General features: G+C 46.8%; 1 protein-coding gene across 2 annotated transcripts in view; it reads left to right on the top strand.

Moving 5' to 3' along the window:
• The window catches only part of PTPN14 (protein tyrosine phosphatase non-receptor type 14), a 174,962-nt gene that overhangs the window by 156,187 nt on the left and 6,337 nt on the right, over positions 1-12,438 (top strand). For both annotated transcript variants that reach the window (XM_047705313.1, XM_047705314.1), the window contains exons 16-18: positions 1,471-1,599; positions 3,819-4,053; positions 7,985-8,148. In XM_047705313.1, coding sequence (XP_047561269.1) covers positions 1,471-1,599; positions 3,819-4,053; positions 7,985-8,148 — 528 coding nt within the window. The remainder of the gene's footprint in view (positions 1-1,470; positions 1,600-3,818; positions 4,054-7,984; positions 8,149-12,438) is intronic.

The following is a 12,438-nucleotide window of genomic DNA, read 5'->3' as shown; positions in this document are numbered from 1 at the left end:
AGAGCTGTAGATCTTGCCAATGTTTGCTCCCTGGGTTCCAAGCAGCTATTAACATAGAGCCGAGATTGATTTGCTCCAGAGGTAGAATCATGACATCTGTAAAATCTACCTCAGTAGCATTGGTTGTTGTGTTCTAATGCAGTTTCTAATGCCCTCCTGTCAATACTTGGAATTTGCTGATAGGCCCCAGGCAGCCGCATACTTTGGAAGTATTTATGGTTCCTATATGTTGGGTGCCAGAGAGGCTAATGTTTAAAATCACAATTCCACAGATAAACGAAACTCCTCGCCAGCCAGCCAATATATGAATGTTATCTCCCACCAGTACTTGGAAAATGGATTTCGCTTGCCAGCTTTGACCTAAACATGTCTTGTGTAATGAGACAATAACAGACATTGTTTTTGTTGGAATCCAGTTAGTATATAGTTTCATAAAATAAATGAGGGAAAAAAGTTTCAAACAAGGGTCACTTCGTGCTCCAAGAACTATCTAGAGATTTGCACTGGTGGACGTCTAAGGAGGCCCGACTTTGCACAGGAATGGAAAGGAGCTCAGAAAGAATGCCGCCAAAGGGCACGATTTTACCCTGACAGCACGACCTTCAACACCTCAGGCACGATTTACTCCTGATTCTCTGCCACTAATACTTATAGTGGCAGAATTAGTCTCCCAAGGTCACCCTGAGCTGCATGGGGTAATACTTCTATTTTCCAAAATCATCTCATGACTCTGAAGTTCGTTTGGATACTGTGGTACCGCACGAGCGAGGAGTCAACAGTCCGGTAGCATGCGTGGTTGCTAGAGGTGCGTCCGTAACACCTGTACGCGACACACGGAGTCGCTGGAACAGTGGAGGTTGACAACACAGTTCATAGCAGGTCATCAGTACAGAGACCTCACTTCCATAGGGATGATATTCCATGGTACACTTTTTTTTTTTTTTTTTTTTATTGTGCAAAAGGATGGTGGAGAGTATTGTGCCTCAACCTGGGAACGCAGTATAATAGTGGGGGTGTGAAATCAATTTCGTGATCAAGACCACTTTCAGGTTGTGTGTGTGTTTGTTTTAAATGAAACAGACTAGACTAGAGAGGAGGAAAGAATAGAAATAATCAGTACCTTGTGCGTACTAAGCACAAATATTATTTCTGTAACAAATTCTGTTAGGTTATACACACCCACAGGGTCATGCAATTTGAGTGTGTGTGTGTGTGTGTTTTTAACACTCACTGGTTTGTATATAATTACTATAAATTACAGACCAAAAAAAAAAAGTATTTTAATAGGCTTGAGTGACAAAATGTATTTTCATGTGAGAATGTGTTACCAGACTTTTTGATAATATCACTAACCCATTTGGCCTAAAATATTATCCACGATTTTCAGGTAGAGACAGATGGACCCATGGTCAGCAGGTAATGCTGTTCTAGATTTGGGGTTCATTTACCCTTGCTTTCCTTGGTTTCCAGGTGGTGGTTGGTGGGGCAGAATGGCACTACATAGCCACTCAGGGGCCCCTGCCACACACGTGTCATGACTTCTGGCAGATGGTGTGGGAGCAGGGAGCGAACGTGATTGCCATGGTCACTGCGGAAGAGGTAAGGGCGCTGGGGGTACAGCCATCTGTCCCCGGGGGTGGTGGCGGGGGCGGGAGATCGGCTCTGCATCTGGTGACCTTGCTGTCGCATCCTGCTTCCTCCACCACCATTTCTCTGCAAATGCTTTTTCTCTCTGGCACGCATTTCTTTTCTCTCCTCCCACATAGATTTGTTTTATTTCCCAAAGATAATTTATTGTCGTATCCCATTTTCATCCAGCTTATTAGCGCTTTTCCTTAGACTGCCATAAACTAGAATCCATCAAACAAACAAATAAGAACCAAACTTCAGTTCAGCCAGCTCACTTTTGTGTGCCAAACAGAGCGATCATCGCTCCCCTGGAATTTGAGGGAGAACTTGGGGCTGCTGTGGGTAGATCGGCCCATATTCCCAGCCTTGGGCATGGCCAATCCCACACGCTTTCGTGCTTAGCAGCTGAAGAGAGACCAGAAACTGTTGTTCCTGTAGAGGTCTCTCTCTTCTTTGGGGAGAGGAAAAAAAAAAATCGTTTCCTTTCTTTGCCAAGTCAAATGTAGTTTTTCTGTTGAAACTAGAGAACTCTGTGCGGTGTTCTAAAAACTGGTGCATGCTGCTGGTCAACCGAGCAGTTTGCTCGGACTTTGCTGCCTTTAAGGGAAGAAGTTTTATATTTCTTCTCTTGTCACGTTCTCAGTTTTTTTATTTTAACCACTTTCTTTTCTTCCTTTCATGAGATTTTAACTTCTGTTTTGAAGTCATTTAGGGGACCAGCTAGCATCATCTGTCTTTCACCAGTATCTGTGGTAAGGAATACCCCCTTCCTGGTGCCTGGGTGGCTGAGTTGGTTAAGCAACTTCCTTCAGCTCAGGTCATGATCCTGGAATTCCGGGATCAAGTCCCAAATCGGGCTCCCTGCTTGGCCAGGAGTCTTGCTTCTCCCTCCAACCTCTTCCCTCTCATGCTCTCTCTCTTTCTGTCCCTCTCCCTCTCAAATAAATAAAATCTTAAGAAAAAAAAAAAAAAGGAAAAGGAATACCCCTTTCCTACAAATTTTTAAAGGGTGGGGAGCAGCGAACTGAAAACGAAACTCATATTTCCTTCATGGACTGTTCTGAGTAGTTGCTTTCCAGAACAACCCCTTAAGAAGGTAGTGATGAAAGTCAGTTCAAGCCCTTTAAAACCTGCAGTACTTCTCTCGGCTGACTTGAGACCTTCCCACGAAGAGTAAATTCTCTGTAAAATGTGTAGAATCGTTTTTTTGTCTTATGAAATCATACTACTGGAAGGGATTCATTCAACTCCAAACAGTGTGTCATCTGTGCTGACCAGGGGCCTGGTGGCCGACTAGATAGGTGTGATCCCTGTCCCCAGGGAGCTCCTGTCTTGGTGGGAGGGGCCAGACAAAGTGAACAAAGGAAGCTCAGGGGGGTCCCGGCCACAAAGGAAGCAGAACGGAGGATGGCATCGAGAGTGGTGGGGTGCTGCTTTCAGTCAGACGTGCAGCCGTGGGCCCTGCAGGGAGGTTGCAGTTGAGCTGAAACCTGGGTTTCCAGAAGGGGCTGGCCTGACAGGCGTGAAGCCTGGTGGTCTGTGTGGCAGCCAGAGACTTACAGTCTCTTGGAATTTGTCATCCGCTTGGACACTCAGGAGTGACAGAAGTTAAGGGAGGTTTTACTGACCTCCCTTGGTCAGTAAAAGAGGCAGGTGTCCTTCAAATGTAAGATTCCGTTCGAGCAGATGAATTGGGACAGGAGCCTTTGTAGCCCCCCACGGGTATAAGCAGGGGGCCATCGGGGTTCCTCGGAAGAGCAGCCCCGGCGCCACGCTCAGTGCCCCAGCTCTACCTGCTGCTTAGCCCTCCTCTGCCTCCTCCCGCTTCCTGCTCGGGGTTTCCTTCTAGGTCACCATCTGATCCACTCCCCACTACAGTGACTTAACCGTGCAAACCTCAGAAACAGAGATCCCATGTTGTTCCTGCCCTTGGCCCTCTCCACTGGCTCTTCTCTCTCACGTTCAACTGCCGCACAGTTGTCCATCTTCTGAGTATCTCTGTGCTGTAACTACTACTGCGAAGGTCTTGGTGTCAGTGCCTGGGATCTCCCCTGTGATGGAGACTGCCCGGTGCCCTGCGTTAGTGACCTAGAAGCTGCTCGAGTTTCGCCTGTCCTCAGAGTTTAAGAAGAAGGGGATAAGAGCTTCCCCTGACTGTATTTCTGGTTTTGCTTTTGTGTCTGATTCAGGAAGGTGGACGAACCAAGAGCCACCGATACTGGCCCAAACTGGGTTCCAAGCACAGCTCGGCCACCTATGGCAAGTTCAAGGTCACCACAAAGTTCCGAACAGATTCCGGTTGCTATGCAACCACAGGGTTGAAGGTCAAGCACCTTTTGTCTGGGCAGGAAAGGACGGTGTGGCATTTGCAGTATACGGACTGGCCAGATCACGGCTGCCCAGAGGACGTCCAAGGATTTTTATGTAAGTTTTTTCTTCCCAGTCAGAATTTTACCAACTGCATCCATGGTCTGATAGTTGGAAATGAAATGGAAAGAGATGTTTTCTCTTAAGTGGCAAATGTATTATATCATTGAAGTGTACGTCCCTCCGTATGGTATGAAAGAGAAGAATAATACATGTCATCTGTCACAGTCCCCTTACCTTTTACCCAAATAAGCTGAAACTGTGGCAAACTAGTTCATTCCATCTTGATGTAGGCTTTTAGGTACTCAGTAATAAACCTGACAGATGTCATATGTCTGAGCCTTGAAAATATTATGCTAAGTAGCAGAAACCAGACACAAGAGGACAGACATTGTATGATTCCATTTTAATGAAGTATCCAGAATAGAAAACTTCACAGAGGTAGAAAGGGTAGATGTTACCAGGGACCAGGGGAAAGGGGGAATAGGGAATAGAAAGTTATTGTTTGAAACAAAATTTCTATTTGGGGCAATGAAAATGTTCTAGGAATGGGTCCCGGTGATAGTTATACAACCCTGTGAAAAACACTTATTTTTAAATTTTTCATGGGGGTTTGCATCTCATAAGCCCTGCATTTCCCTTCCTTACAACAAAAATCTCAAGGAGTACTTTCTGGTTACCTCTGATTAAGATACTGGGAATTCTTAAAATCGAATTGTTGTTTTTGGAACTATCATTTTTTAATTTGTCAATATATTTTTGATAGTATGGTTTTCTTAGAAGCTCGTTGACCTAAAATATATGCGGTATTTTATTTGAAAACCGGAGTGTGTGCCCACTGCATTTCAGGCTCTGGATCAGGCTCTTAGAATCAGGGAACCATTTCTGTTTGGAAGGCACTCGAAGTCTCATGAGAAAGGCAGGCCAGTGAGGACAGTCCGGGGATGAGATCTGACGCTGGTGATGGCTACAGTGCTCCCCCTTCCTGTTCTGCAGTCTCACTTAACTGTCCTGCACTTGTGGGGACACCCCATTCCTTGCTCACCCAGTGAGGCCTCGGGCTCTCGGCAGATTACCTGTGTGTTGTTGACTTTCCAGCGGACAGAAGACGACTATAGGAACATCATCTGGATGTTGCGTGACGTCAAACCCTTGACTTTATTTGATACTCACTTAGAACCTGCGGTATGCGCAGAGGAGAATGGAGGGGGAGAACAGGTCTTCAAGAACCTAAAAGGGACATTTCACAAGTTCCAGCGGGAAACTTCCGATGCATACCTGTTCCCTGCTGCGAGTACTTGCTTTCCCACTGGGGCAGTGATGGTGGGACTTGAGGGGGTGTCACTGACAGACAACGGAAGGGGGATGGGAATCAAAGGACCGAGAGCAACATCTAGAGAGGGTTAGTGCCTCAACTGAGGTCAGTTATCTGTAGCTCAAAACATTCATAAGGAGGGCAGGGACCTTCGCAGAACTTTCTTTCCTCCTAACAGTGCTCTTTTTTTTTTTTTTTTTTTTCTGGTAAGCCTTTGCTTACCAAGCCTTTGACTTACCAGAATTATCTCCAAGATGCAGAAAAGGAAACAATAAAAGTAGATCAGTTTGATGACTGGCAAACAGCTCTGACAGAAGTTTGAGTCTATAAGGTGATGAAAATCATAGTCCGATCTTTTCAATCCGAACCAAGGAAGGCCCATCTAAATTACTGAAAAACAGAGAAAAATTTTTTTCCAAAGATTTATTAATTTATTATTTTAGAGAGAGAGTGTGGGGGGAATAGATGGGAAGGGGCAGAGGGGGGAGGGACAGAGGGAGAGAGAATCTCAAGCAGACTCCCTGCTGAGCAGAGAGCCTGATGTGGGGCTCAGTCTCAGGACCCTGAGATCATGACCTGAGCCAAAACCAAGAGTCAGACGCATAACAGACTGAGCCACCCAGGCACTGCCATAGAGAATATTTTTAAACAATGTAAATTTATCGATGCTTCTAAGAAACTCAGTGTGCTGGGGGGCCGAGGAGTGGTGTCTTCGAAATGTTGGCCCTTCCAGGTTTTTAGGAATTTTAAAAAGAGTCTTGCCTGTGTTTAAATTCAACTCCCTGGAGACAGGGGCTTAGGGCACATGGCTTCCAGCCTGGAGAAGTCTTCGCTGAGTTACAGCTTAAGAAACTTGATTCATGTGACTGCTAGGGAGCACATCCATTTTAATCCAGTTTCTCTGTGTTTTATGAAATTCCACGTAGTGGTAGCATCTGCTTTATGGACCAGTATTCCTTTCTCTTCTCTTAAACCTAGCACGAGAGGAAGACCTGTCTTGTGTGTGGGAACATTGCCTTTTCTGTCCGAGAGTGCACGGTCACTGAATTTCTCAGCCCTCTCACAGAAAAACTGAGAATTCATGCACCGTGTGTAGCTCACATTGGTCCCGGGTAGTAACTGCTGTGTCTGGTCATCTCAGAGTTTACCTTCCCTCTGTTCTTTTTTTTTTTTTTTTTTTAAGATTTTTATTTATTTATTTATTTGACAGACAAAGATCACAAGTAGGCAGAGAGAGAGAGAGGGGGAAGCAGGCTCCCTGCAGAGCAGAGAGCCCGATGCGGGGCTCGATTCCAGGACCCTGGGATCATGACCTGAGCCGAAGGTAGAGGCTTAACCCACTGAGCCACCCAGGCGCCCTGCCTTCCTCTGTTCTGTTTCGGCCGAGCTCATTGTACTTTACCGGTGGTGGTGATGATGGTAATCGTTGACTTTGGTAACCTACTTCAGACGACTTTGTAATTGCATTAATGTCATAAAAGCAAGTAGGAGTTCGTAGTACTTGTATGTAAACAGACGCTTCTACATCACTAGACGGGTTTGGGCTCCCTTTTGTTCTCTCCAATTTGAGCACTTCCCCAGTCTTGTCTACAATGCTTCATGGGGATGAGATTTTCTGAGTATCGAGAACATTTCGGTCAGTTTGTCCCCTGAGCTAGCTACCATAGAATCTCTATTTCTAATGGACTTCTTCAGTTTCTTGGACTGTTTGAGGATTATGTTTTATAGAATTTTCCTTTTTTTCATGCCCATGAACAGGAAAAGTTGTTAAGGCTTGTACAGCTGTAATTTGTCATTCGTGCCCAACTGGAATAGGGAACAGACCCCGGCGCAGCCCTGCCGAGCCAGGCAGATGTCAGGAGGGATGCGGAGGTGACAGGACCCATACACACACACACACACACGCGGAGGTGACAGGACCCGTACACACACACACACACACGCGCGCGCGCGCGCACACACACACATGCACACACACAGGCGGATGTCAGGAGGGATGCGGAGGTGACAGGACCCGTACACACACGCGCGCGCACACACACACATACACACACACACACACACACACACATGCATGTTGCCTCCGTAGGGGGGAGGGCTCCTCTTCAGCTACTGACATAACCCCATGGAATCTGAGCTGTAAAGCAGGACCCCCTGCTCCCCCCACCATCTATTTTTACATCTAAAAACGAAGTCAAGCCTCAGCTGACATTCAGTCATTCCATGAGGGGAAGGAGGAAGGGGCAGATGGACGCTCTTCCCACCAGAAATTGGCTCTGACAGGCGGGCGTTTCAAGGGGACCTCGCTGGTGTTCTGATCCCAGTCTGTTAATAGTAGGAATTGCTGTAAGTAATGTCGAGAATCATCTGCTTGGGGGACTTTGGGATTTGCAGAGGGGAAAACAGAATTTAATTTTTAAAAAAGAACTATTTAATTTAAAGAACAAATTCTCCCGTGGACTAATTGACTCCCAGCTGGTCCTTTCTGGATCCAGGACTGTACTGTGGGTACCAGCCAAATAATTAGTGTCTTGTAAGAACTGTAAATTATTGTCACTTGAAAAAAAAAAACACGAGAAATATTCACCTTCCTTCTTTTTATCTCCTCCTCCCCTTTCTGGTATGCAAAGCCAGGTAGGACTTTGGTGACGGGTTCTGTATTTTGTCTTGCAGCCTACCTGGAGGAGATCCAGTCGGTCCGTCGCCACACCAACAGCATGCTGGAAGGCCCCAGGAGCCTGCACCCCCCCATCGTGGTCCACTGCAGCGCTGGGGTGGGGCGGACCGGCGTGGTCATTCTTTCTGAGCTGATGATCTACTGCCTGGAGCATAACGAAGTGAGTCATTGGAGGCTTTCCTGAGTACTCCACCTTGGGGACAAATGTACTCTGCCCCCAGACCTTCCTCCTGGGCCCTTTGCGTTTCCAGGGCTTCATTTCCTGTCTTGTGACAAGACTTTTCCAGATCCACAATTCCTAGTTGGCCCCGGACATTTACAGCCTTTCTTATCTTCCGCCTTTCCCTTGCTCGGTGTAGACTCGAAGATAACAGAAGAAAGAGATTAAAGTGTGAGATAGGAAACATTGAGAAAGCCTGATGTGCTTGATGTCGGCTTCCAGAAGGCTGTGTGGTGTTTTGCAGCCCATCTGGTTCTATCGTGGGTCACCTTCCACGGTGGGTTATCTGGTCACAGGTCATCTAGCTACGACTTGCACTTCCGGAGTATATTTCAGCAAAATCCTCTGCGGAAAAAATGTGTTTACTGGATGACGGGGAGGTTGTGGGCCCTCCAGACAGGCCCTGGGGTAGCACACGGGGTCTGCCCCCACAACGGTGCATGCCTAGCTCTTCTCCCCACAGAGGTGGGCTGTGCTGAGCTGGTGCCCACGCGGTGCGTGGCCTCTCCTGCAGCTCCAGGCCAGGGAATGGCATGGAGGGACTTCCGATTTCACGGAGGTGAGATCAGATAAAATCCAAGGCTTAAGAACCATTCTTCTGCTTTCTGTTCACATGGGTCTTTGGGGGTTTTGAATGGCTTTCACTTATTTTGTTAATGCTCTTAGTTGGGGTCTTCAGAGCAGCTGTGTAGAGGAGCTGGGCACCTGTCCTGTTTTACAGATGAGGAAACTCAGGTCCAGAAACAATTTAGGGACTTGTCCAGTGCTAAGGTGAGAATGAGGTCTTCTAGTTCCTGGTCCCCACTTCTTTCCTGTCTTCACTCTGCCGGCAGATGCCAAGTGTCAGTGGTTCTTGTTCCATTCCCAAATCATCCAGGGGCACCTTACTGGCTCAGTCGGGGAAGCGTCTGCTTCGGCTCACGTCATGGTTCCAGGACCCTGGGATCGAGCCCCCTGTCGGGCTCCTTGCTCAGCGGGGAGCCTGCTTCTTCCTCTTCTCCCCACTCTTGCGCTCTTTCTCTCTCTCACAAATAAATAAATGAAATATTTAAAAAAAATAATAAATTATATAGCTTGGAGAATCCAAGGAAGCTTTTGAAGTGGCTCCTTAGTTGTTAAATTAGGGAGCGTGACAATGCATGTTCTATGAAAGAAGTGATATAATAACGGATCGACTCAGCGGTACGTCGCTTGAAAATCAGACCAGATATTGCCCCACGAAATCTGTTATACTGAAACTTCCAGAAGAACGATAAATACACAGGTTCAAACATGTTCAAAGGATTTTTAAACTCTTCCTATATAAAGTTCATTTTGGAAATCTTGAATCCATATATATGAATGTGCTGCTGAAAAGTCGAATCTGTGGGGCGTGTGGGTGGCTCAGTCAGTTGGGTGTCCCAACTCTTGGTTTTGGCTCAGGTCATGATCTCTGCATCATAGAATCAAGCTCCACACTCAGCGGGGAGTCTGCTTCTCTCTCTCTCTCCTTCTGCCCCACAATGCTCTCATGTGCTCTCTAAAATAAGTAAATCTAAAAAAAAAAAAAAAAAAGTAAACTTGGGCTTATACCAAAAGTGGACTACTTTTAAAAACAGACAGACAAGCGCCTTCTTAGCGCAGTAGGCAGCGCGTCAGTCTCATAAAAACAGACAGACATTCTGTTGATGAGCAAAATGCCCATCGCAGAATCAGCGGAGACTACCTAACAGGAATTTTGTCATCTTCCGTGAGTTTTTATCCTTTTGTCTCACATCATGAGATTTCTTGATTACTTGCTCCTCTGTCTCTAGAAGGGTCTAGTAAACGGAATAGCTTGCCATTGAGTCCCAAAGCGAATTGGTGCTAAGGAGATGGAAAAAGATGAAGTAGAAGTGTAATATATATGGCGTGAGTATATCTAAGCTCCACTGGAGACACAGTGGGCTCCAGAGGAGGAGGAAAGCCTCATCATCATCCCCTCCCCTAGCTATCTTACCACTCCCTTGTGTCACTGTCTTCCCCACAGTGTCCCTCTGTCTACTATTCCCTGTGAACTCTTCCTCTGCTCCCCACTGCTCCTTTTGTCCATCTTGTCTGACATGGAAGGTGGTTCTGTTCTGAGCTCTTTGGAGACCCACCAAAAGCTAAGCCTTAGTAATGTGATGACACGAAGGCTCATTGGCCCCCAGATGTTACTGACCCAATAGAACACACGGCACATGTCCGAGCCAGTGTGGTGCCGAGTGAGGATTCAGCCATTAGGGCCTCGCATGACTTGGTGAGGGCTCAGGGTGATTAAATTTTCTACAGTGTGTCCAAACATAGTGGATTTCCTCAATGCCCAGTTGCACGCCAGAACATTCTTTGCTGGAACATGGTCAGTCCAAAAAGAACTTCTGTTCCCATTGATATTCAAAGATAGCAAGATGACTCATATTGCTCCCTTCCCTTCCCCTAGCACAAATATAGCCAGCCTTATCTGTCCCATTTCCCATCACTGCTATTGGTAGATGGTTAGGGAGAGACAAGTTCTCTACTTTGTTCTGCTTCAGGCCTGGCTAGTAAGAGTCAAACCCTCATTTCAAAAGAAGAGTGGAGCATATTTAGCTCTTTTATTTGTTTTTTAAGCAAAGATTTTGACAAATAAATATAAAATTGTGCATCCTGTTTTTCTCCTCTCTAAACTTCCCTGCCTCCCATCCATTGCTTCTGGATTTAGTGTACTTTATGTTTTAGTCTGTAATCCAAACAGTGTTAGTTTTGTCAGCAAAATGCCTTTTCTTTTTCCTGGAATAAAGATGCTTTTTACAGTCAGGTCAAGGAGCTGTGACGTGGGGACGGGAGGGAACGCTCCTAGGCTGCTCTGACAAGTGTCTTCGTGGCCCACCGCTTTGGGTCACTGAATGTTAGCTTGACACTTTAATGCCTATACTTTTTTTTTTTCCCCCTAAAAAGCACTAGTTTTATGGTTTGCAGTCCTCTACCTTGTCCCCCCGGGGATTTAGCGCTCTGTCCTAGATCAGCTCATAATAAAAGGTTAGGTTTTCAGTACCCAAATAATGAGATGTCTTCTCTGGCTGCTTTTCTGAATAAGTTATCTTCCTCATGGAGTAGAGAGGAGAAAATGCCTTCTAGACAAAACTGAGCGCACAGCAACTGCAGCATGATTCCTTGGGAGTTAGGGACAGTGGACAGCAGAGACTCTGGGAGTGAATCTTCCGGGCAACTAGGACTCTTGTTGATTATGGGGAACTTTGTCTTGTCTCGCAGCTGTCCCTTATCAACATGCTGTCTTTAGAGCTGAGTCTTACAGGCATTGAGATGGTAATGACCATGATGGTGGATGGAGCTCGAGAAGGTGGAGGTGGCCGAGGTAGGGGACGTAGGTGTGAGGATGGTGGTGCAGGAGATGATAGTGATGGGAGGTGGTGGAGGTGGAAGGGGTGATGACAACAGTGACAATGACAGTATCAGAGTAACAACCACCAACCTACATTGAAAGTGCTCCCACCATTCTGGGAGCCTTACAACTCAAGTAGCCTTTACAGTAACCCTATAAGAGAGGTCCTGGTAATGCCCTATGTGACAGAGATTCCGAGGCACAAGTAGATGAGGGGATGTGTCCCTGTCCCACAGCCAGGAAGTGTGAAGGCTGGGGTTTGGCAGATGAAACCTGACCCGAACCTGTGCTCTTAACTGGTGTGTGACCCTGCCTCCCCGTCAAAACCTTGATGGGAATGGGGGAGTAGCAGCTTTAATCTCTCCTTATGTCTTCAGCGCCCAGCTCAGTAACGCTCACCAAGCAGTGTGTGCTGGTGTAAGTTCATCGTTGGGTGCCCATGGGTTGTACACCGCGCTGTTGGTTACTTTGGAGTATCGTGTGGGCAAAGACACACTAGTTCAAAGCTTACGGTGTAGGCTGTAGGGTTTGACTAACAGTTTGAGGATTCACATGCCTTTTTCTCTTTCCTTCTTACTGAGGACTTGCCTCTGTCCCTTTTAAAATCTGTGGTGCACATTACGTGTTTCTGGAGAAGAGAGACCAAGAAGGCTGGCATGTGCTGTATCTTAGCTATATGAAGTTCGGAAGTGGCTGAAGTGGCTTGTAAAAGTCAAGAAAGAAAAGACCTACAGCTGGGGGTGCGTTGCCTTGCCTCCTGCGGTTGCTCCGCGCTTGCAGACCTCACGGGGCTGGTGTCGCCCCGGGGAGGAGCTCCCAGAGCAGGGGCCGTGTGCTGCGGCCACACT

This window comes from Lutra lutra, chromosome 15 (genome assembly GCF_902655055.1).
Source record: "Lutra lutra chromosome 15, mLutLut1.2, whole genome shotgun sequence".
Lineage (NCBI taxonomy): Eukaryota > Metazoa > Chordata > Mammalia > Carnivora > Mustelidae > Lutra > Lutra lutra.
The sequence above is the reverse complement of the archived record's forward strand: the minus strand, read 5'-3'. Positions and strand labels throughout refer to the sequence as shown.